General features: G+C 44.9%; 1 protein-coding gene across 1 annotated transcript in view; it reads right to left on the bottom strand.

Moving 5' to 3' along the window:
• The window catches only part of PLXNC1 (plexin C1), a 456,593-nt gene that overhangs the window by 253,618 nt on the left and 177,456 nt on the right, over positions 1-25,519 (bottom strand). Inside the window, exon 7 of the mRNA XM_086919059.1 lies at positions 11,347-11,428. Within this exon, the coding sequence (XP_086775185.1) occupies positions 11,347-11,428 (82 nt within the window). The remainder of the gene's footprint in view (positions 1-11,346; positions 11,429-25,519) is intronic.

Genomic DNA, 25,519 nt, shown 5'->3' with positions numbered 1-25,519 from the left:
GTTCAATCCACATGGCGCATGAATGCTAGCACTGTCCTGAAAGAACAAAATAAACCAAACATTTTAGTTGCACTTAAAGAATACTTTCAACTCAACCCAGAAGGCTCTACATCTATGGTGAATCGATGGGCTGCTTTCAAAGCCTATATTAGAGGAACCTACATTTCTCTTATGGCACATGAAAACAAAACTTTCAGTGCCAAAATTAAGGAATTAGACAAACTGCAAACTTCGAGAGACTTTTTATCACTTCTAATGACTCCCAATATAGAATGAAACTGCAAAAACTTAGATATGACTTTAATTCAATTTTAAACAAAAGAGCGGGTACACACCTCTCTAACTCTAAAGCCAACTATTTACCTATTACAGATAAATTCTATTCCTGGCCCCAATGGGAAAATTGCATTATCATAAAAAGATATTGTTGAAGAATTTCTAAATTATTATGCTACCCTCTATAAAAAACTAAATTCGATGGTCCTTCTTTGATTGATTCTTTTTTATATAAATGTGGTTTACCTAAAGTTCCTCAGTTAACCAAAGAAAAAATAGATGTACCTATTACTGAAGAAGAAATTATTTTATCCATTAAATCTCTTTAGCAAATAAAATTCCCAGGGCCTGATGGGGGTGAGTGTTTGATTTGCTCAAATGCTCCATCCATCATAACCTTTGTATGACTTTGTTCGCCCTCGTTGGCAGGGTATGCCCAGACGTGGGTCTCTTGCTCACCTTGCCACTGGATTCAAGGTAGCCTGGCTGATGAGGGTTATGAACCCGAAACTGGTTCCAGGACGCTTCTTTCCGGTCCAGGGAAGACATGGATTGGCAGTTCGGGCTGGACTGTTCCCATGAGGCACAGGGTCAGACTGATTTGCATATGGCCATGTCTGAACTGGGGGGGTGGAGTGGGCTAAAGAATGGTGATGTATTAAACCCAGACCAGTTGACTGGGTTTGAGTGTTTGATTTGCTCAAACGCTCCGTCCATCATCCCCTTTGATATCGCTTTGTTCGCCCTAAGTTGGCAGGGTATGCCCAGACGTGGGTCCCTTGCTCACTTTGCCACTGGATTCAAGATAGCCTGGCTGATGAGGGTTATGAACCCAAAACCGGTCCCAGGATGTTTGTTTCAGGTCCAGGGAAGACATGGCTTGGCAGTTCGGGCTGGACTGTTCCCATGAGGCACAGGGTCAGACTGATTTGCATATGGCGATGTCTGAACTGGGGTGGTGGATTGAGCCAAAGAATGGTGATGGATTAAACCCAGACCTGTTGACTGGGGGTGAGTGTCTGATTTGCTCAAACACTCCGTCCATCATCCCCTTTGATATCGCTTTGTTGCCCTAAGTTGGCAGTGTATGCAAAGATGTGGGTCCCTTGGTCACTTTGCCACTGGATTCAAGACAGCCTGGCTGATTAGGGTTATGAACCCGAAACCGGTCCCAGGATGCTTGTTACCGGTCCAGGGAAGACATGGTTTGGCAGTTCGGGCTGGACTGTTCCCATGAGGCACAGGGTCAGACTGATTTGCATATGGCCATGTCTGAACTGGGGTGGCGGAGTGAGCTAAAGAATGGTGATGGATTAAACCCAGATCAGTTGACTGGGGGTGAGTGTTTGATTTGCTCAAACGCTCCATCCATCATCCCCTTTGGTATCGCTTTGTTCGCCCTAAGTTGGCAGGGTATGCCCAGATGTGGGTCCCTTGCTTACTTTGCCACTGGAGTCAAGAAAGCCTGGCTGATGAGGGTTATGAACCCGAAACCAGTCCCTGGATGCTTGTTTCCGGTCCAGGGAAGACATGGCTTGGCAGTACGGGCTGGACTGTTCCCATGAGGCACAGGGTCAGACGGATTTGCATATGGCCATGTCTGAACTGGGGTGGTGGAGTGACCTAAATAAAGAATCGTGATGGATTAAACCCCGATCAGTTGACTGGTGGTGAGTGTTTGATTTGCATTATCATAAAAAGATATTGATAATGAATTTCTAAATTATTATGCTACCCTCTATAAAAAAAACTAAATTCGATGATCCTTTTTTGATTGATTCTTTTTTATATAAATGTGGTTTACCTAAAGTTCCTCAGTTAACCAAAGATAAATTAGATGTACCTATTACTGAAGAATAAATTATTTTATCCATTAAATCTCTTTAGCAAAATAAATTCCCAGGGCCTGATGGGGGTGAGTGTTTGATTTGCTCAAACGCTCCGTCCATCATACCCTTTGGTATGATTTTGTTCGCCCTACGTTGGCAGGGTATGCCCAGACGTGGGTCCCTTGCTCACTTTTTCACTGTATTCAAGATAGCCTGGCTGATGAGGGTTATGAAACCAAATCCGGTCCCAGGATGCTTCTTTCCGGTCCAGGGAAGACATGGATTGGCAGTTCGGGCTGGACTGTTCCCATGAGGCACAGGATCAGACTGATTTGCATATGGCCATGTCTGAACTGGGGGGGGTGGAGTGGGCTAAAGAATGGTGATGTATTAAACCCAGACCAGTTGACTGGGTTTGAGTGTTTGATTTGCTCAAACGCTCCATCCATCATCCCCTTTGATATCGCTTTCTTCGCACTAAGTTGGCAGGGTATGCCAAGACGTGAGTCCCTTGCTCACTTTGCCACTGGGTTCAAGATAGCCTGGCAATGAGGGTTATGAACCCGAAACCGGTCCCAGGACGCTTGTTTCCGGTCCAGGGAAGACATGGCTTGGCAGTTCGGGCTGGACAGTTCCCATGAGGCACAGGGTCAGACTGATTTGCATATGGCCATATCTGAACTGGTGTGGTGGAGTGAGCTAAAGAATGGTGAAGGATTAAACCCAGACCATTTGACTGGGTTTGAGTGTTTGATTTGCTCAAACGCTCCGTCCATCATCTCCTTTGGTATCGCTTTGTTCGCCCTAAGTTTTCAGGGTATGCCCAGACGTGGGTCCCTTACTCACTTTGCCACTGGATTCAAGATAGCCTGGCGGATGAGGGTTATGAACCCAAAACCGGTCCCAGGATGCTTGTTTCAGGTCCAGGGAAGACATTGATTGGCAGTTCGGGCTGGACTGTTCCCATGAGGCACAGGGTCAGACGGATTTGCATATGGCCATGTCTGACCTGGGGTGGTGGAGTGAGCTAAATAAAGAATGGTGATGGATTAAACCCCGATCAGTTGACTGGGGGTGAGTTTTTGATTTGCTCAAACGCTCCGTTCATCATCCCCTTTGGTATCCCTGCTGGCATTCCAGAAGAATTGTATAAGGAATTTGATTTGCAACTTATTCCTCATTTGCTTAAACTTTTTACCTTTTTTAGTTCTACTGGATCAACTTCAGGTTCCTTTACTGAAGCGTTGATTGTAGTGATACATAAACCTAACAAAGACTCAACACTCAAATGATCGCCCTATTTCCTAAATAAATCAGGATTATAAACTATATGCCAAAATACTTGCAACCAGACAAACCTCCGTTTTGGATTCCCTTATCCATCTTGATCAATATGGGTTCATGAAAAGTAGATATTCTGTGAATATCACAAGAACTTTATTACATGCTATCGAACAGGGGTCTACTTTACCCTTACCATCTGGAGTACTTGCATTGAATGTTGAAAAAGTTTTTGACAAAGTTCATTGGCAATTTCTATTTCATATTCTAGCAGCATTTAATTTTGTTGATTTGTTTATCCGTATGATATCTGCTCTTTACTCTGCCCCAACTGCTCGTATATTTAATAATGGTCAAATTTCGAATACATTTTTTCTTTTTAGAAGTACATGACAAGGTTGTCCACTGTCCTATTGCTATTTCTTCTTCTTATTGAACCTCTGCTTGTTTACATTAGAAAATGTAATGATTTTGCTGGTATTAATATTAATGAGGTCATTATTAAAACATTAGCGTATGCAGATGATGTACTTTTATTTAGTATCAATCCTGAATTCTCACTTCCTCCTTTATTATATATTATCTCATCATATTCCTTAATTTCTGGTCATACCTTAAACAACAATAAAACAGATTTTTCTTTAAATCCTCACTGTACCTCACATATGTTACCCATGAAAGAAATAATTTGGCAAAGAGATCCGATCAAATACCTTGGCATTTAGTTCTCTTCATCTATGAAAAAAACAATAACATTAAATTGTGAATCTATTTTAAATTACATTAAAGATGCAATATCTAAATGATCATCACTTCACCTTTTATGATGGGGGAAAATGGACTCAATAAAAATGACTATAGCACCAATAATTTTTTTATTTCCTAGCTATGATTCCTAGTCAATTTCCTATGAAGTTTTATAAAATTGTTGATCAACATCATTCTAAGTTTCTTTGGAATAATAACTTCTTCGCCGGAGCGGACATTCCGCCGCGGTGCTTAAAAAATTGACGCGTGCAAGGTTTGGAAGGCCCCCGGCCGTCCTCCGCACACGCCCACTGGGAATTCGGACTGCCGGGGGCCGTCCGACATATCGAAGAATATAAAACACCTCGTATTGGCTATAAAAAACGAAAAATGGCAAAGTGTAATGGAGGATTTGGTTTACCAGATTTTTTAAATTATCATAAAGCATTTATCTTAAAACAAAGCACTCTTTGGTTTAATCAATCCCACCTGATTAATCCTCCTACATGGCTTCTTATAGAAAAAAAGTCTGGTAACTCCGTTTCCATTGTCGACCTTGTTAACCATGTCTAACAAGTCAATATTATTTCCTAAGGGTAAGATGCATCAAGCATCCATTTTGCGATTCCTTATTAGCGAAAAAAAGAGGAATCGCTAATAAGGAATAGCAAAATGGAATGCATCAAGCAATCACTACAAAAATAGCGATTCCTTAGAATTCCTTAATTGCGACTCGCAAATTGCGAGTCACAATTAATGAATACCTCCCCATTCATTCCTGTGGGCCTAGAGGCCCATAGGAATGAATGGGAAGACAATCTCAATTTGCGAATCGCAATTAGCGATTCGCAAATTGAGATTGCAAGTTCAAGGGTGCAGGGGTGTCCAAAGGACACCCTGTTGCACCCCTGAATTTGATCTGTGCACATAAGTTGCGCACACACATGCCCTTAGGGCATGTGTGTGCGCAACATGAAACTTTGAAAAATGCACAAAAGTGCATTTTTCAATGATTTTGCAAATTACCATGAAGTTGTACTTCGTGGTAATTTGCGTGCCCTATTAGCGAATTCGCTATTTTTGAAACTTTCATGCATTGCATTTAAGGAATCTCAATTTGAGATTCCTTAAATGCAAGCAATCACAATTTAGCGAATTCTCTATTTGCGATTTTTGCATTTGGGATGATGCATCCCAAATGCAAAAATACCGGTCGCAAAGGGGCAGATTCTGAGAATCTGCCCCTTTGCGACCGGTTTTTAGCATGATGCATCTGGCCCTAAGTCTATTATTTTGAAATCCACAAAACTAATATGAAACGATTTTGACTAACTCTTTCAATCAACTATTTCAAATACTGTAGAAATGTCATTATGGTACAATCCATGCCTAAAACATTCTCAAAATGTTAAATTTTGGCAATCATGGATTAAGGCTGCTATTTTTTACCTCAAAGATATTTACCATAATAATACTTTTCTATCGTTTGATGTATTACAGGCAAAATTTCACTCACCATCTTCTGATTTCCTCAAATATGAACTTTAATGTAATTCTATATTAGATTCCTCTCCCATTAATATTCCTTCAAATATAAAGTCAGATTTAACAATTTATGTTCAAACTGTATCCTCTTTGTCTCATGCTGTTTCATTAATGTATAAGAAGCTGAATGCATTTCAAGGTAACAATATTGATAGGATGTCAACGTTTTGGAATAATAAACTCTTGACTTCTTTCTCCCGTGATACATGGGAAAAAACATGGTTGAAAAATATATCAGGGTGGTTACCTGTATCACCTTACCAAGCAAATTCTTATATTCTGTTGAATTGCTTATGGTCCCCCTTAAAGTTATTTCAGGCTAAGCTACTTCCAAGTTCAAATTGTTGGCATTGTAACTCACATATTGGTTTGTTAACCCCTTTGATGCTCATGACGAGCTCAGCTCGTCATGCAGTACACTGGTCGTGTGAACAATGGGATCCTGCATTCCTTAGCACACAGCGGGAAAATGCACCGCATGCATGTGGTTAAAGCATATGCTTTTTTGAATGTACATCTGTTTTAAAATTTTGGAATGAAGTTTGGGATGTTATACAAAAAATACTTAATATCTCTGATGAACTTTCATTTAATTTGTTGATATGCAAATCTTTTGCTCTTTCTCAGGAACTCTCTGACCTAGAATATAAACTTTTTAATTTTCTGTTGTCAACTACTCTAAACGTGTTGGAAGGACGTCTCGTTATTATCTGTTCATGTTTGGTGGTCATGGATTATTTTCACTAGAAGAGGTGCCAATTTAACTTTGACTGGTATTACTCACAGCTGTAACTCTTCATTCATTTTGGAAACTGATAGATCATTATTCATCTTCTTAGCTATATCCTCTTCTATCTATTCCCTTATATTATACGTTGCACATGTTTTAACTTATAGTAGCTCTACGCAAATTGCTTTTTACAATATTTATGCTTGTTCCTATCCCTTCATTTTTATTTTTATGATTATTAATTCTATATTACATTGTACCTGTTTTATATTCAATTACTGTTCTTCATTGATATTTTTCTTATATGGGTACTTTATATAGTACTCTTTTTTATAGTGTCAATGTTTATTATAAAATGTAATATACTATTTTGAACACAGAACAAACGAGACATGACACATAAATGGATATTTGAGTTTTCATTATTACATTTCAGATGTAGTTTTTAAGCATCATTGTTATACCTGGCATCTTTGGCGTGGTTTCCCCTGTCTTTTTGCCTCTGCCTCCAGTATTTTTGACACTGTGCTGGATATCGTTTTTGCTGGTTTAGATGCTTTGGGCACTTTGCCACTGCTGATCAGTGTCGAAGTGCAAGTGCTCCCTGTGTAAATTGTTATTGTGTTTGGTTATCCATGATTAGCATTTTTGTGTCATCCAGAAGTCCCTAGTAAAGTGCACTGAGTGTGCCAGGGCTGGTCATAACAAATGCTACTAGCGGGCCTGCAGCACTGATTGTGCCACCCACATGCAAGAGTAGCCCTAAAATGGTGTCTCATGCCTGCCACCGCAGTGCCTGTGTGCAGCCTGTGAACTGCCATGTTCTCCTGGTCAGTGTCCCCACTGACCAGGCCTAACCCTTCCCTTTCTGTGCACATTGGTCACCCCTATGGAAGGCCCAAAGTAACCCCTTGGGCAGGATGCAGTCTATGTGAAAGGTAGAGCATGTACTAGTGCATGTGACATGCTATGGTAGTGAATGACAGCCATTTTTGTTTTTCACTATTGTGAGGCTACCTTGCCCTTAGGCTATCATGGGGAGTGCTGGCTACAGTGGTTACCAGCATATCTTCCCATAGGAGCAAGGCAGGACATAAAAGTCTGGTATCCTTGAACTCAGAATTTAATAACACATCTTTTAGGAAAGGTGGTATTTAAATCCTGTCTTTGAAAACAGCACTTTGAGAAAGGGGCTGTTCTCTTGTCTGACCTTTCTGTGTGCCTTGGCTTGTTTGTGAATTGACTGTCTGGTTTGTGAGTGACAGGGGCTGGGTGGCTCCCAAAGGGTTGTATATCAGTACAACGCATGCTTTTACCCCGCAGGCCATTACAATGCGGCGATTACAACGCAAGTCGTTACACCGTTGGGGGGCGCTGGATAGTGGAATAGTTTAATTTTCTATTCCAACTCCAGTCCCCGTGGATAGTAGGGAAGGTGTTGGATAGAAAATTAAACTATTCCCTATCCAACAGCGCCCTCCAGCGAAAGTCGTTGTAACGACTTTCGTCGTAATCCCCGCGTTGTAATGGTGCGGGGTAATAGTTGCATCGTAAAGGATGTTCCTCCTCCCAGAGGCTGAGTGGGCCATCCCTGGGCTGAATAGTGGTGGGAGGGGGTAGCACCTGGGCCTGAAAAGTAAGGGTGGGCGTAATTCGCGAAGTAGCGCTACGCGAAGCTACGCGAAGTACACTTCGCACTACGCGAACTTCACGTAGCACTACGCGAGCTGCGTAGTAGCATGTTCGCACTGTGCAAGAAGTGTTTTCAATGATTGCACAGTGCGGACAAGCATCTGGCACTATGCAATCAATGAAAACGGCATCTTGCACAGTGCGAGCTGTCGTTTTCTGCTGCTCGAGTAGATTATTACTCGAGCTGCAGCTTTCTCAACGCGAACTGGTAGTTTCTCATTGAGAGCGGTCGCAAGCATGCGCAACCACTCACAATGAGAAACCTTACCTCCCCGCGTTGAGAATCTCGCCGGGATGTCATTTTTCTTGCTCGTGGTCGCGAACATGAAGTTCAGGACCGCAAACAAGCAATAAATGAGCTCTGCACTATGCTACGCTGCACTACGCGTGTTCGCACTGTGCTACGTGCAGCTCGCGTAGTGCGAAGTTGCGCAAACTTCGCAAACTCCGCGAGCGTAGCGTAGTGCTTCGCCCAGGCCTACTGAAAAGGGCTGGGCCTGCCTTCCACAATGCTGGCTCCACCTCCCGCTGGGCGGCTGACGACCCTTCCCCTCTCTCTGAAAGGAAAGGAGAGGCCAGGAAAACAAAGTGCTCAAGGAACACTCAGAACTGGTTCAGACCGGGCTCACAGCCCTCCTGCACAAAGGGAACAAAGACTTTTATTGGTATAAGTATAGGACCCCAGACTAAGAAAATTAGATCATCCTGGAATCAAGAAGGAACCTCTGCCAAGGGGAAAGCTGGAAGACTGAAGAAGGAAGACTGTCCTGCTGTTGCTTTGCTGGACTGACCTGCAGTTGCTTTCCTGCAAGGAGAGGGGAAGGACTTAGCTTTGTGCTGTGTCCCCTTGCTTGAAGGAATCTCCAAGGGCCTGAAGAAGAGCTGGCTCCCTGTTAAGAAGTCCCAGGAACAAAAGGGACTTCACCCCCAGCTTCCCTGAACTCTGCTGAGAGAGTTCTCTCCTTCCTAGAGTGCTTAGGCCAGTTGTGGTGCCTCTGGAAGTTGTACCTGTGTTGGGAAGCTGAAAACCTAGATTTTAGAGACTTTCTGCAAGTTTTAACGGATCGCTCGCTTGAGGAGCGCATCCCCCTCAGTGCGAGGAAATTCCCGCCGCCGCGAAGGCCGAAATCGTCGCTGCGCCTATTGCCACTGCCAGAGTCGTTGCATCTTTCGCTTGCGGGACGCACCAGTCCAGTGCAGGAAGATTACCATTGCTGCGAGTATCGTCGCAGAGCCTGTCGTCACTGGGTGAGATCGTCGCACCGCTTGCATGCGGACCGCATCACGTCGCTGCGAGAGTCGTCACAGAGCCATCGCATCGAGGGGCCGTGAGAGGAGAAGATTGACGCTGAGCCGCACATCGTCGCTGCACAAGAGATCGTCGCCGCTCCGAAGATCGTCGCATTGTACCTTTTGCGAGCCGCTTCCACCGAAACCTGTGCACCAGAATCCACGCAAGGTATCGCATCCCTCCCCATACAGACCAGAGTCATCGCAACACGCCCGCTGCGTCCAGTGGGGTTGTCACATCGCCTCCCCAGGATCTCAGGAGTGACGCATCGCTTGCTTTTCACCACTACAGCTTTCATCTTGGAACTTTTGTTGCATCTAAATGTACTGTTGGCTAAAACGTGACACAACTGTGGATTATGTTACCGCAACCTTAAGAACTCATTTGAAACCATATTCTTGAACTGTGTATGTTGGATTTATGTCATTTTGGTCTTGTGTAGTTTAGATTAAATACCTTTATTTTTCTAAACTGTTGTGGAGTCAGTTTGTGGTGTTTTCACTGTGTTACTGTGAGTGTTGGTACAAATACTTAGCACATTGACTTTGATAAGCCTAACTGCTCATGCCAAGCTACCAAGGGGGTGAGCAGGGGTTATCTAAAGAGTGTATCCTCCTTTCCCTGACTAGAAGCAAGGATTCCTATTTGGACAGTGGTACCTACATCTACCAACTAGATACCCCCAGTTCTAACAATCATTAAAAGGATAACATAACAGGGGGATTGGTGTGTTGACTGGCTGTACGTACTTTAACTAGCCGCGGCCGGCAGTGGGAGTACCTGCAGGGTGGTGATGTGGGGAGGGGCAGGGTGGGGCATAGTAATGTATGGATTACGGAGCTTCCCATGTAAGTAAACATTTAAATAAATAAAACAAATTTCGTTGAGTGCACTGCATCCCCAAATGCGATGCAGTGCGCACAACGAAATTCTTTTTATTTATTTAAATGTGTACTTACCTGTAAAACTCCGTAATCCATACATTACTACCCACCACCCTGCCCCTCCCCCTCCCCACGTCACCACCCTGCAGGTACTCCCACTGCCGTCCGTGGCTGACATTAACATGTCTAATTTCATTCTGCTTGGAAAATGAAAGTCAGGGAGCTGAGACAATACATAAACAAAACATTTCGCCAGTTATGTTCTCGCCCTTTAGAGCTCCGTATGTGACCTTTAGTGAACTTGTAATGCTGCAGTTGATACCTTCTGAGTTACAAACTGTCTGTGTGTAAATACGAAGAGGCAGAGGGAAGTAACATTGTGTCACCACAGCTAAATAACTGCAAAATCAGGAAGAAAGATGCTGAGTACAAGTTCCACGTCCTGCCCACTAAACCACATTGTTCCATTCCAGAGTAATTCTCTCAGGGGTTCACCATGGTATTCAGTCCGCTTAGCAAAATGGAGGTTGAGTTTGACAAAATAATGAACATAACTGGAATCTTACTGCATCTCTAGGACAGAAGTAGGGTGAATGATGTGACCAATCAGAATCCACAGCCCACCAGAGAAGCATCAAGGATAGATCAGTGAGTTCAGCTCTTGTTGTTAAAATCGAGTGTGCAACAAGCACTTTTAGCAGAGCCAAACCAATACACTTCATATTGATAACTCGATTACCACCTGAGGTGGTAAAGGTGGCAGATGCTAGTTAGGTTGCTGCAACGTAGACAAAACTACAGCAGGAAACGTAAAATATAAAAAAGGCAAGTCATCATTTTAATGCTTTGTAAAAAGACACAGGAAGCCTACATAAAGTCTTGCATGGCATGTACATAAATTAAAGGAAAGTAAAATAAGTTTGTTACAATCAGTGAAGAGGGTTGAAATGGTAAACATGCATTTGGTGTTTTTGTGTAACCTGCACTTTTTAATGTTCTTAAATGTGAAACGGTCCAAACTAGAGTAAAACATAAACTATGTTTGACACAGTACATTATGAACTTGTTTACCTGCTTTGTAATTGAACACACTTTTTGGGCCAGTATATTTCAGATATGGTCCTGTTGTTTGTCACAACCTCTGCAGTTAATTCTGAAAAAGTAACAAAAAAACACAACCAACTTTAAAAATATGCCACATGACTGCAGGCTACCTTGAATATGCTGGCGGTGCAGTTCTGTCCAACTTCCATAAACAAGTGAAATACTCGCTGTTGGTGTCGCTGAACATGATTGGCGGATTTTAATAATTTATTGGCAAAACCAGGTACATTACTCCACCAATGTGTTGCAGAATCATCCTGTCCTAGTGCTGCTGCACCTGTTTGGATTTACGAGCCATAAGTATCTTGTCACTGCCAAACACTTTTGTGCCTTTCAGTGTGGGACTAAGCAAGGCAACCACAGACTAGCAGGATGTGAGGGACGGAGCACTCCTCTTTATAATCCTGTATATGGTTTTACCACTGTCAAGCTTTATTTTTTAATTGTGCTTATGTCTCTAAGTAACATTAGTTAAAAGCCAATAGTACCTTTTCTCTGTGACAGTGAGACTCATATTCCACCCCCACAGGGCGAGTTTCCTTTTAGGCCCTCTAAGAGCCGTTCATAACTAATTAACCAACCCACAAAGGACAACCCAGACCTTCCTTGGTCTGAGAACGGCCACACTTTATTACATTATTTGCAAGCTGGGAGATACATTTTTCATGAAAGCATTGGTCATTACTATGCTCCAGGAAGGCACATATCTTGTACATCAACGATTCTCATGATAACAGGCCATTTGGGGATCATCAATCCACTTACAGTTGTAAAATTCTAGCATCATAACATGTCAAATCATCTTACGTTCATAAGTCATTTAATGGTTGACCACGAGTAGCTTCTATTAGTCCTCTTGAGACATCACTTTTTTTCTGCCCACTTTGTACAGGATGCCGTGGCTTTGAGGCCATGTCCGCCCTGCACTGACCATTTCTTGGCCCTCTGTTTGCCCTCGAGTGTCCCTGCCATAAAACCAAGGATCCTGGTTGGGCATTTTCTCTTTCTGGCCTTCTGTGTTGTCATTTTTGGAAATCGTAGCTGTCACCTGCCATGCTGCTGCTGGTGGTTGAAATGTCACAGCCTAAGAAAATCCTATTATCGCGAGTGTACCTACAATGTTCAGTAGGAACATATAGATCCCAACCTTGGATCGGCGAACTCTGTCATCGACGTAGTAACCTGGCATCTTGAGGTTAAGGAGACCATGCCTGACGAATTCCCAGCCAATGCCCCTGCAAAATATATTCATTCAGATGTTAAGCTTCCTCCTGGACCTCTCCACCATGCTATGGTCCACCTCCCCTCCCCTCGCTATCACCTCAGAACACAGTACATCGTTGGGATGGAGCAATCGGGAGATGGGTGTCAGATCTGCCTTCATAATTTCTTACGGTTTCTTGTGCTTTAGCTCCATGAGGTAATTGCCGCCAAGTTGTACCATGATGGCGTTGGGTTATTCCTATTGGGTTATTCCAGTGTCTGAGGCGCCTTCTAGTCTTTTGGCAGACCTGCCCATCAACACAAGAATGGTGTTATGCATGCCTCCAAGCACTAACACCTTGCTGTGCCCTTGTGATATAGCAGTGGCCTAGCATCCACACCATCCGTCTTCTGACTCCGGCCTCTGCGACAAGGAAATTTGTCTTGGATTAGTTACTGTCTGGTCTGGTGTAGGCCCTTAGGGTGTGGGATTGATTGATCCACTCAGCCCCAGGCAGCATGCTGCCGCTGACGCGGAAGCAGTGTGACCCAAAAAACTCAGACATGAAACCAGTCCATGCTAATGCCATACGCATTATAGAACTGAACTGGAACTTGCTGAGATACATTCCATCAAGGTGCATGAACAATGGGGGACCACCTGTGGTCTGTCCCACAGAAAAAGATGAATCAGGAATATGGGGCAAAATTACAGGGATGTCAGGCAATCTAGCCAAGCAAGTTTGGCCTTTTGTTCCTGGTCAGTCGACTTCATGAGGTGGAGCACCATGTGTCATTCCCCCATTTACACGTCTGTAGCCGCAGGCATGTATTCCCCAGGTTGGCCTTGGAGAGGGCCACTAGTTTACTGATTCTGTAGGCACCAAAAAATGCTAAAGAGAAGGCTGCCCTGAATAGGCCCATTTCCCGGGCACAATGCAAATGTGGGTAGCTTGTGCAGTTGCTCCCTTAGTCTGGTAAAAGAAATGGGCTGACTTTTGTCTTTGCATTTTGCCTGAATGGGATCCCATCCTTGCATAGCTGTATGGCAGTAGAAAGAACTGGTCGGGCCTCCTCTCTGTACAGTTTGGAACAACAAGCCATGGCGCTTAGGTGGGTCTGATCCCAAGCTTCAGATTTTCCACTAGTTAATGCACAGTGTGGACATTTCTCCACCTTGCCATTGTTGACGCCCTTCGTGTGGTGTTACCCTGTCACTCTCTGGAAGCGCCCCCAGCAATTATGATATGTGGTGGTGGGTTTTAGCAAAAGAGACTTGTCATCAGTGACTGCTGGATCAGTTCCACGACGTCACACAGGTTGACAGGAAACAGTGTAATCTTCTCCTCCACCCATGTTGACAACTGGCAGAACCGTGCCCATTGAAAATGAGAGTTTATCAGTAATTGAATTATCGCATTCCAGCACATATCTGGATCTTATCGCTGTGTCTGCACTCAGCTGGCCAGCCACTAAGCATCGCAACAGAAGCAAGACTTTAGGGCAACTAGTTGCTCCCAGATTTATTGCTTGTACCAATGCATGGCTATCTGACCACAGTCCCACCTGCTTGTTGCCAGCTTTTCTTCCCATTACAAGAATACCACCATGATTGAGAAAAAGCAGTGCTACATTTTTTGTCAAGCCTTTCTCATGCCACTTTTCTGACACTGAGTTGAGCACCAGGATGAGCACAAAATGGCTCCTTCCACATCTGTAAAAAGTTTCAATTGCTCTGCTGACACTCTGGGTTCACGCCAGACTAGCGTCCCATTGAAGCTCGTGATCAAAACTTGCCAATGCAGGTGGTCTCATTTGACCCTGACCATCATCCCGACCCTATGGTGCTACTGAGAGACGCCTTTTGTCAGCCATGCTAATAACTTAGCTAATGTTCTTCCCACCGGGATGACTCTAGGGGCAAAGTTGAGTTTGCCCAGTAGCTGCTGAATCTCACCTCGGGTCACCTTTTTCTTGGCCTGCAGACCTTAGCCTGTTTTGAGTCCATAATCTTTTGGACCGGTAATCTGCACACTCCATCCACTGAGTGTAGCTCAATGCCCAGAAACATCAAGCTTCTTGGTGGGCCTTCTGTTTTGTTGTGTGCTAATGGTACATGGTGTTGCTCTGCCAGTGAGATGTAATGGTGCAGCAGGGTGTTGCATTGTGTTGAACCAGTCTCCCCCCACAAAGAGAGAGTCAGCAAGATAGTGAACCCTCCTTCCTTATGGGTATCTTTCTCCAGTGCCTACTCTGAGAAGGTGCTAAAAGCCTCAAATTATGCGCAAAAAAAGCACATCCCATGAAAAGGCACCTATCGTTATTGAAGGATCCATCCAACTGGAAGCCCAGCAGGTAATAACTCTTCAGGTGTACCGGGAGAGGTCAGAAGGTGAATTCAACTTCTGCTTTGGTCATTAAGGCTTCTTTATCCACAACCCTCAGCATATCCACTGCTTCATCCAGTATAGCATGTGATACCGAACATTGATCTTGGTCCAGCTTACGTTCACTGACTCTCTCTCTGTAGGACAGGTGATGTATGAGCCTAAACTGGCCTGGCTCTTTTTTGGGGATGACTCCCAACAGAGAGACTATGAATTCTCCAACACTTGTTCTTGAAATGGGAGTGGCCCAGTTCGAGCTCTTTGGCCACTTTGCGCCTTGCGACCTCGATATTTTCCGAGGCCGTCATGAGTTTGCTACAGAAGCACTGTACTTGTGGACTCTTGTAAAGAATGGGAACGCTTTTTGGAAGCCCTCCGCTGGTAACTACACATCAACCTGTTTGGGATACTGATTGAGTAACAGAATGAGACATCTGACCTGTATGGGGGTGGATGCTATTTCTTTTTCCTCTGTCTCAACCCCCCCCCTCCATGAAAAGTCACTATGCTATTTTTGGGGGGAGTACTTCTTGTCAGTTCTCCCTTTTCCTTTTCTGTAATTACTGACGTGATAGGAACCCCCACAACTGCTACATGTATGTCTAGATTTGCAGGCTTGTCCCCACTTAGAGTCTCCATTTCAAATTCCCAGCAGGTCGTAGGTTGGGACTTTGTGAACTTCCCTCCTAAGTACTGTTTACCCTCACACTTTTGTTGGTACCACTCTGCTTTCTTCCTGTTTCCATACGACAGAAATGCCAGTTAGTTAGGTTCAACTTCTTCACTTGCAGAGACCATGTGATGAGTAAAGCCTGTGACAACCTGATGATCCCAATATATGATAGGCAATGTTTACATCTTTGCACTGAAGCCCTCGTCATATGTCAACCAGGCCTCGCATTGATACTTGTGCTGCGCCTTATGGACCTTCTGCTCATATAGAAACAGTGCTGCTGTGCTATGTTGGAATTTCTCAACAAATACACATGCTAGTGTGCGGTACGAGTGAAGCCAATTGTCAATGGACCTCTCGAGTCATGGCCTGTGCCTTTCCCTTTTATCCTCATCCTTTTTCTCCTATGGAGCTCTAGAGTCATATTCTTGGCTTCGGGCATAGAGTGTATGTCAATGAACTCTGTTCATCAGATCCTCTCTATTACAGCTAGGGGGACAAGGATTTGCTAGTCCCATCTTGTGCTCAATTGTGGCAGATTCCCTGGTAATGGCCTAATGCATCCGCTGGGTTGCACACCGTTAGCTGTGCCCTGTGAGGTACTGCCCCACCCTAGCAGCTGTCTGTTCAGCCACAGTGTTGTGGGTTCCTACTGTGTGGTTGGTACTTACACTGGTCCTCCTGTCAGGGCCAGACAGGGAAACCAAACATAAGACAGTGCTGCGGGTTGACTTTAATAAAAAGAATGTATTTCTACCCAAACAAACCTTTAGCGTAACATCAGAATGATGGGAAGAAAACATAACTGTCTAACCTGTACCATGAAGTCTGCATGCATCTATTTGATGGCAGTTAATAGCTCACAGTGCTAGATTAAAATTATAATTTATAAATATGAACTGCAAAGTAACAAAAGAATCTCTGTGACATAAACAGTAACCCACTGAACTATACACATTAAAAACTGTTTTTTGATATGCCTGGTGCACGTTCTTTGCAGCAGGCATATTAACCCTCTGTGCTACATTAGATGAGTCAAAGCTGGCACTAGACAAAACTCCAATCTCTCTCCAGCAGGTGCATTAATCACCAGAGTTATCTTGACACTTTTATTTTTAACCCAAAACTTCTGGATATACAAGAACTAACAAAACAGGCCCCACACCCTTCCAGCCTCCTGGGGAAACGCCTGATGCTTGGTATGGCCAGTCCAGCCTTGCCTCCTGTTGTTTTGCAGTTGCTTTCTCCATGCCCTCTTTCTGACTGGTGGTGGGGAGCTAGGACCTGCTCCAGTAGTCAATTGATTCTGTGCTGGCCTTCCACCTCTTTTACCTACTTGACCAGCAGGTTCAAGTACTTCTTGCTGGGTGCAGTCCTCCCACGCTGCACACTCGCCAGCCGCCCCTTTGGGACATAGGGGCATATTATCAAGAACGGCGTTAAAAGTTATCGCCGGTTTAGCGGCAGAAAACTGCTGCTAAAACTGTGATAATGGGCTTGATATTATGCCCTTGAGATTTCCAATAGAAGTCCATGTTCTGGTGTGAACCTGGGCTTCTATTGGAATTCTCCAGGGCCCATTATCAAGCCCATTATCGCTGCTTTAGCGTTAGTTGTCTGCCGCTAAACCAGCGATAATTTTAACGTCGTTCTTGATAATATGCCACTTGGTTCTTTTGGCCCCTAGGTTCAGCAGACGCTCATTGCTGGCCTACCTCCTTGCAATCTCCCTTTCTGAAATGGGTAAGTTTGAAGAGAATCCTTTCTTTTGCACCTGCTCCTTACTGCTTGTGTTCACCTCTATTGGGTGCTGCCACTCACCGGTAGTCCTTGGCGCGAAATCCTTGCCCAGTTGTGGCTAGCAGCAGCTTGTAGCATGCAGCTGCTGAATGCACCCAGTGCAGGAGCCGGGTATGGACCCTCCTTGTCAGCAATGGGTATGGCTCCTTCTCGGCACTGATGATTTCAGCAGCAAAATGATGACAATTGCTGCAATACTGAAGGGGCCCTTCTCCGTCCTCACCTTTTGGCTGCTTGTTGGCCCCACCTTGCAGCCCTGAATGGGTGGGGCCAGCAAGCTTTGAAACAGGCGTGCCAATTGGTGTTTATTTATGTGAGCCTCCTGGCTGCCTGTACCTCCATTTGCCACTTGCATGGCGCATTAGTCCAGGGGCAGCTCCTCCGTAATGGTGGTGGAGCATGCTCAACTCATCAGAGTCACTGACAGAAAAATAAAATGATAATGAAACAATATTGCTTTATTTTTCTGTGACTGGCTCTGACATGTGTGTAGGGCGGGCTGGGACAGGCCATGACAGGCAGGTGGTGGGCACTCAGAAGTGCACATATATGTTTGGCCAGCCATCCTAGGCTGGCCAAACATACATGTGCATTTCTATTTCTCCCACCCAGATGTGTTCGCAGCTGGGTTGGGGAAAAGTCACAGGCTACACAGCAATGTCTGATCCACAGAGCAGGCCACTCAGATCTATCCTGATGCTGCTCTCCCAGCAGGAGAGCAGTGCCAGGATTGGCTGAGCAGCCTCTGCCTTCCCAGAAACTGGTGGGAGACCTTTGAGGCAGCTGTTGGCGGCTGCAGCGAAAGGTACGTTTGAAAAAAATATTATTTTCCCTTCCCCTACCCACACCCCACACTGAACTGCTCCCCCTGGCCCCTCCCCCCACCTTTGTGTTGTGGTGGCTGCTACTGCATTAGTCGCAGGTCCCACCAGGGTCCAGCTAACGTCTACCCAATCTGCGCTTCATTTTCTAGCACCCTTACTGTGAAATTAACAATATACACAATAGCTATTTTTTAAATGTAAAATTGTTATAGCGGGACTACGATTTATTTTCTTCATCCTATTTTATTTACGTAGAATATGAATGCAAAAAAAAAAAAAATAACCATTGTACCAGATTGCCGAAGGCCAAACCCTTTGGCTTTGCCAGCATTTGTTAATCATGCTTCTGGCCACAGAATGAGACTGGGGCCACCTTGTTTCACATGTGTTCAGGCTTATGTCCCTTCTAACAATGGTGTCTTGTAAGGGGGGTGAGGTAAATGCATCTTTTTCTCTCCGATCTCTACACAAAACAAAAAAAAGTCGGAGAGTGGGTCTCACCCCCTTTAATGGGGGCCTACAAGCCTACTTTTTTATCTGACTACCTGCAGGCATTGTTGCTCTCTTTGAGACCACTCTAGTGGCTGGGTAAAACAAGGCAATGCAGTAGGTCTCACATTTGTGAGAGTTAGAGGTATTGACAATACCTTTTACCCATGTGTTTTGGATTGGAGTGGATGTATGTGGTGTGGAGTGGAAATATGTGGGATGGACTGGAATTGCTAGTTGTGGAATTGTGTGAGATGGAATTGTGTAGTGTGTAGTGGATTTGTGTAGTGAAGTTATGCGGCACGGTGTGCAGTGAAAATATGTGGATAGTAATTTTTTTATTTTTTATTTATTAATGATATTTATAAAGCGCGAACAATGGCCCTTGGGCGTCTCGGCGCTGAATTATCTGCGGTATTTACTCCAAGGAGGAGAGGGTCTGAATTTACTGGTTAAACAGCCAAGGTTTTAGCTGTTTACGAAATGACCAGAGTGAAGGGCTTATTTTTATTGAATGGGGCAAAGTCTTCCATAGTTTTGGGGCTGATACCAGGAACCTTCGATCCCCCCAAGAAACCGATTTGGTGCGGGGAACCATTAGGTCATTTAGAGTGGACGAACGTAACAATCTGGGAGGACAGTAAGGAGTCAGATTTTGTGTGAGGAAAGCAGGTCCTTGGTTGTGCAGAGCCTTATACACAATACAGAGGGTTTTGAACTTGATCCTATTTCTAATTGGTAACCAGTGTAGGTGTCTAATGGTTTCTGTAGCGGATTGATATTTAGGAATTCTGCCCAGGAGCCTGGCTGCTGAATTCTGGATAACTTGCATTTTATTTATGACCCTTGCTTGTGCATTTATGAACAAAGCATTGCAGTAGTCCACAGTGGATAATACCAGCGAGGTTACCAAAATGTTACCGGCCGTTTCGGGGAGGAAGGGAAGGATTTTCTTTATGAGTCTTAGTTTGTGAAAGGCGGAGGAAGCAATTTGGTTTGCGTGTGGGAGAAAATTGAGGCGGTCGTCGAAGATCACTCCCAAGTTCCTCACTTTACTGACAGGTTTAGGGGGGGGGGGGGGGTCCAAGGGACATCGGCCACCAAACAGAGGACCATTCTGGGGTCAGTTGACCAAAGATGACCACTTCCGTCTTGTTGGAATTAAGTTTTAGGCAATTGGAGGCCATCCAGTCCCCAATTGCCAACATGCCCTCTTTAAAGTCTTCGGCTATTTTGTGGCCGTTGTTTTTAATGGCGAGGACCAACTGTGTGTCGTCTACATAGGAGGTAAGGCTCATCCCGTATGCTCGAATGATGTTGGCTAGGTCCGACACATAGATGTTAAAAAGTGTCGGACTTAGGGATGAGCCTTGAGGTACCCCACATGACATCGACAGATTGGATGATTGAAAGGAGCCCAGTGTGACAGCCTGAGTCCTGTCAGCCAGAAAGGATGCCAGCAGTTTCTTGGCTGTTTGTTGGAAACCCATGTTTTCGACACGATCGATCAGAATAGAATGATCGACCGTGTCGAAAACAGCCGACAGATCTAGCAGTATTAATACTGCTGTTCCACCAACGTCTCGGATGGATCTGATGTCATCCGCGGCTTTAATTAGAGCCGTCTCCGTACCGTGAAATCGGTGGAAGCCAAATTGGGTCTCATCGAGTAGATGGTGTTCCTCTATAAAAGCAGACAGTTGTTGGTTCATTGCTGCGATTTTTGCCAGGAATGGAAGGCTGGCAATTGGGCGGTAGTTTTTCAGTTCGTCCATGTCAAGATGTGGCTTCTTTAGTAGTGGTTTGAGGAGAGTTTTTTTGAGGGCGGCTGGATAAATACCTGGTCTAAACATGGAATTGCATATTGAGGTGATGGCAGGAAGGAGAACATCAATGATAGGTGGAAGTATTTTAAAAGGACAAGGGTCGAGTGCAGAACCTGATCTATTCGTGGAGATGATATCCGCCGTCTGGGTATTGGAGATGTCTGTAAACTGGGTGAATATAGGACCAGTGTGATTTGGGGTGGTGATTATAGGGAGGGAGTTGGTATTGTTTGAGAAAGCCAAAAAGATGCCATTGACCTTACTGAAGAAGAAGTTGGCCAAGGCGTTACAAAGGGATTGGGAGGGGGGTGGGGTCAAGTTGAAAGAATAGCCGGCTAATTGCTTAGTAGTATCGTAAAGTTCCTTAATGGAATTTTTGGCTGATTCGATCCTTTCGCTAAAAAAATTTTTCTTGGCATCACTAATCATAGTTTTATATTTAGCCAACGTTTCCTTGTAACGACTTTTAGCAACTTCAGTATAATCCTTCCGCCAGTGCCTCTCCTTATTCCTGCAAAGTTGTTTCTGAGTTCTTAACTCTTCAGAAAACCAGGGAGCTGAAGGGGCAAGTCTGTTACGGGTCAACTGTTTGACAGGGGCCAGTGAGGTGGCAGCAGAGCCCAACCAATCATGAAATTGTGTTGTGGCGATATTAGGGTCAACAGAAAGAGAGGGAGTGGAATTAATCAGGAGCGTGATGTGATGTTGAGAGTATTGGGATTATGTGGAGTGAGATTGTGTGTCAGAGTATAATTATGTGGAATGGCATTTGGTATTGTGGAGTGGTATGCTGTGGAGTTTAATTATGTGATGTGCTGCAGAATGTTGTGGCATGGTGTGGAATTCAGTGGTATGGATTGGATGTATGTGGTGTGTTGTACAGACAACACAGTCATTACAATACATACTATTACAACGCATACCATTACAACGCATGGTACCCTTACACCATCCAAAACGTACTCTACTGTTGCATCCCCTGGAGTTAGAATAGTAATTTTTACCACTACACTATCCAACACTTACCCTACTGTTGCACCCCTGGAGTTAGAATAGTAATTTTTACCCCTATACTAGCCAATACTTACCATACATGCAATGTAATGGTATGCATTGTAATGGTATGCGTTGTAAAGGTTGTATGCGTTGTAATGGAATGTGTTGTAAAGGTAGTTATAGACAATTAGTTGTAATGGCATGCGTTGTAGTGGAATGCGTTGTAACGTCATACAACTGAAGATTAAGTGAAGGACGTTGAGCTACCCAGTCCTTAAAAACAAAAAAGTTGTATGCTTTCATGTAAAACTTGTGCTTTTCATGAAAAGTGTTTCAAAAATCTTGTGTTATGTTTGCGCTATATAAAACTGCAAAAAGCACCTATTTTGCCCTGCATGCTTTAGCCGAACTTGACCGAAGGGTGTTAGGTACTCTTAGTACTCCAACGATAGGTTGCAGCTGCTGCCTTCTTATACTCTAACTGAGAGCGCGAAAGTTTCAATGTCAGGGTACATTTAATTTCAGTCATGCTGTCAGTGTGTAAGGCTCAATCAGCAAGGTAGTGCTGGAATAAACTGGCTCTGGACTGTCAGACTGGTGCATGGACGTGTGCCACTCGGAAAGCCTTGTTTGCTGCAGTACCTGAGCTGCACAATCCACACAACAGAGTTCAAGCCAAGCCAGCTCCCGCAAGGAGTACCGGTACTCTCCTAGCATAATGAGAAGTACCGGTCAGCAAGGGATGAACACGGAGAAGTGCTGGTACTCAGTTCTGGTCCATTTAAAGCACTGAAGCAGAAATGTCCCTGGTAGCATTTACTCACTGAATTTCCGAGAGTAGATTGTAATTGCTTCTGAGCAAAATCTTTTCTTGTGGGAAGTTTTGTGGGCCCACTTTTAAATGTTCGTCAACACCCACACATTTGTTCAATGCAGTTGGAATGTACTGTTTCTGCAGGACGATTCTCATATCGAAATAGTTTTAGATATACCCCTGTGAAAGGCAGGAATACATCTATTTTTATGGCGGGAGTTGGAAGGGAACACCCTAAGAATGGCATAGGAGTGGTTTTATCTCTAAAGGAAAAAATAAGTTTTAGTAGGCAAACAAAAACCAGTTACACATGCATGTTGCTTCAAATTCTAGCAACAGAAGTGTACATCAGTATAGCATTATACAAATGTGAGTATTCCTGGGATCGTCTGGCAGAAGAAGTTTCCAATAAGTATGGCAGAAAATCTTATGAATTGCTGAAATTCACAAGATGGATAAAGTGGCCATCACCAAAATACTAATCCCATCGCGCCTGTGATTAGTGCGGGGGAGGCGGGAGCAAGCAGAAGACGCCAGTGAGGATGATATGGTAATGGCTGGTGCGGCTGCCTTTGATGCTGAGGAACCGGGTGTGAGCCAGCATGGGCGTAGGAACTGTGGGGGACGCGGGGGACATATCCCCCCCAGATTTTGGAGTGGGGGGGACAAAGGGGACAAGGGTGGGGGGTCCGAGTGGTCAAACAAATTTCCCCTCTACCTCCTGAGAGGGAGATTGGCAGGCCATCAGCCAGGCCATCAGCGCTGAGCCACACAAAGAGTTCCAAAAGGGCAGTGGCAGGGGGGCGAGTGGCCTCGACGTCACCTTATGCTGTGACTATCGGATCAATGGCCCTGCACTTGACCTGGCTCCTCTCCAGTTACCTGTCTGTGAGCCGCCAATGATCCGATAGTCACAGCATAAAGTGACGTCAGAGGCCACTCTCCCCCCTGCCTCTGCCGTTTTGAAGTCTATGTGTGGCACAGCACCCCTGAGGCTCCAGGAATGAGTTAGTTCTCACCTCAGCTGCCTATAGCCAGTGCTCTGGTTGATTTGCTGGCTGACCTGACCTCGTCGTCGGACTCCTCGCCCCGTGTCTGTTGCCGGCTTGAACGAAAGGCTGCAGGCAGCAGCAAGCTCAGTAACTTGTAAGTAGGGGCAGGGGCTGTTACACCGCATTGCCAGGGGCGCCTGGTGACATTTGAAAGTGGTGGGGGTGTGGGGTTTACAAGTTGTGACTGAGTGGAGTCTGGAGTGCAGCCTGAGCCTCGGCTCAGCAGCCTCACCCTCACCTCTGCTGCCAGTGCTGCTTTTTTATTTTTTTTATTTATAGTGCATGAAAGCCCTGTCCTTGTCGCTTTTTTGTTTAAATTGTGCCCAGTATGTTCTGTATTAATTGCGCACTTTGAATAACTCCCGATAACAAAGGGCCCTTTCACGCCGTGTTCCAGTAATTATTAGATTGAAATTGTGTAAATGTCACCGCGGACTAGTGTTTGCAGGCCTGTCTCTAAATTCAGCAATTCACGGGAATTGTGGCTCAATATTCTTGCTTAAATGTGATACTTTTCTAATTATCTGAATGAGGCTTACAAAGTAGATTTAGTTTTATGAGCGGGGACGTGAGAAATCTAACCTCATAAGGACTGGGAATTAATCAGAGGGCCGCTTACAAGGCTTTCAAGGGGTGAATGAAATATGTGCGAGGTAGGAAGATGGGAAAAGATTTTGGAGATTGTTGTGCGAAAATGGACATTTGTGTGTTTTTAACGCATAGGCTGGGGTTGCTAGCGCTATCTTCTGTTCTGTCATTCTTGGCACTGTCCATTTGTGGGCAGCGTCCCGCACCGTTATTCTTGGCATGCAGTCAGTGCAGTGAGTGTATACATCGCGGCCCCAGGTCACCTCACACAGCCGTAGCTCCGCACACACCTTTGGTTCTCTGGGCACACCAGGTGCAGGTCTCTTCTCGGGCCCGGCGCAGCCCAGCCGCAGATTGGACACTTATATAATGCTCTGTGTTGACGTGCTGTAGTGTTCTTTAAGAACTCTGAGGAAGCCTTTTGGAAATTTTAAAGACTTTCTTCCTTAAACTACTGTTATAGTTAAGACTGTCAATGTTTTCAGTATAACTAGATTCGTACTGACACATCTGACATTAGGTCAAAAGGTTTTTTTTTATATTCATTTAGGGGATGGTGCTAGACATTGCTGTATTACATTGTGTATTCAGATTTGTCAGTGTGTGAAATGAAATGTGATCACCTTATGCCTACACTGTAATTTTCATAGTGTATTTTCATTTAAAAGGCAGGGGCGGCTGGTGACATTTGAAAGTGGTGGGCGTAAATACTGCACTGTGACGAGCGCGCGCAGCGAGCAAGGCCCAACCACCTATGGGGGATTCAGGGGTTCTCCCACTAACATTTTGAAAAAAGAGTGGTCAAATGGTGCATTCTTAAGCACATTTGAGAAAGAGGTATCTTGGCCAATACATCTCTGGGAGTAGCCAGACAAGTCTCTTTGCACTTGCACAGATGCATCTCTTTCCCTGCATTCGCATAGGCACAGTCACCCTGCACTCATAGACCCATTACTCACCCTTCCCTGACACATCACTAAGCCAGCATTCACCCATCCACATCACTCACTCTGGACTCACACAGGCACACTGCTCAACCTGCACTCACACAGACATCACTCACCCTGGACTCACACAGGCACACTGCTCACCCTGCGCTCACACAGACATCACCGACCCTGCACTGTCACAGACATCACTCACACAGGCACACTGCTGACCCTGCGCTCACACAGACATCAGCCACCCAGGAATCACACAGGCACAATGCTCACCCTATACTCACACAGACATCACTCACCCTGGACTCCCACAGGCACACTGCTCACCCTGCGCTCACACAGACATCACCGGCCCTGCACTGTCACAGACATCACTCACACAGGCACACTGCTGACCCTGCGCTCACACAGACATCACTCACCCAGGACTCACACAGGCACACTGCTCACCCTATACCTGTGGTTCCCAAACTGTGCGCCGCGGCGCCCTGGTGCGCCGTGATCAGTAGCCAGGGGCGCCGCCGCACTATAGATAGCATCTGGCCTC

This window comes from Lissotriton vulgaris, chromosome 1_1 (assembly GCF_964263255.1).
Source record: "Lissotriton vulgaris chromosome 1_1, aLisVul1.2, whole genome shotgun sequence".
In the NCBI taxonomy this organism is placed as follows: Eukaryota; Metazoa; Chordata; class Amphibia; order Caudata; family Salamandridae; genus Lissotriton; species Lissotriton vulgaris.
The sequence above is the reverse complement of the archived record's forward strand: the minus strand, read 5'-3'. Positions and strand labels throughout refer to the sequence as shown.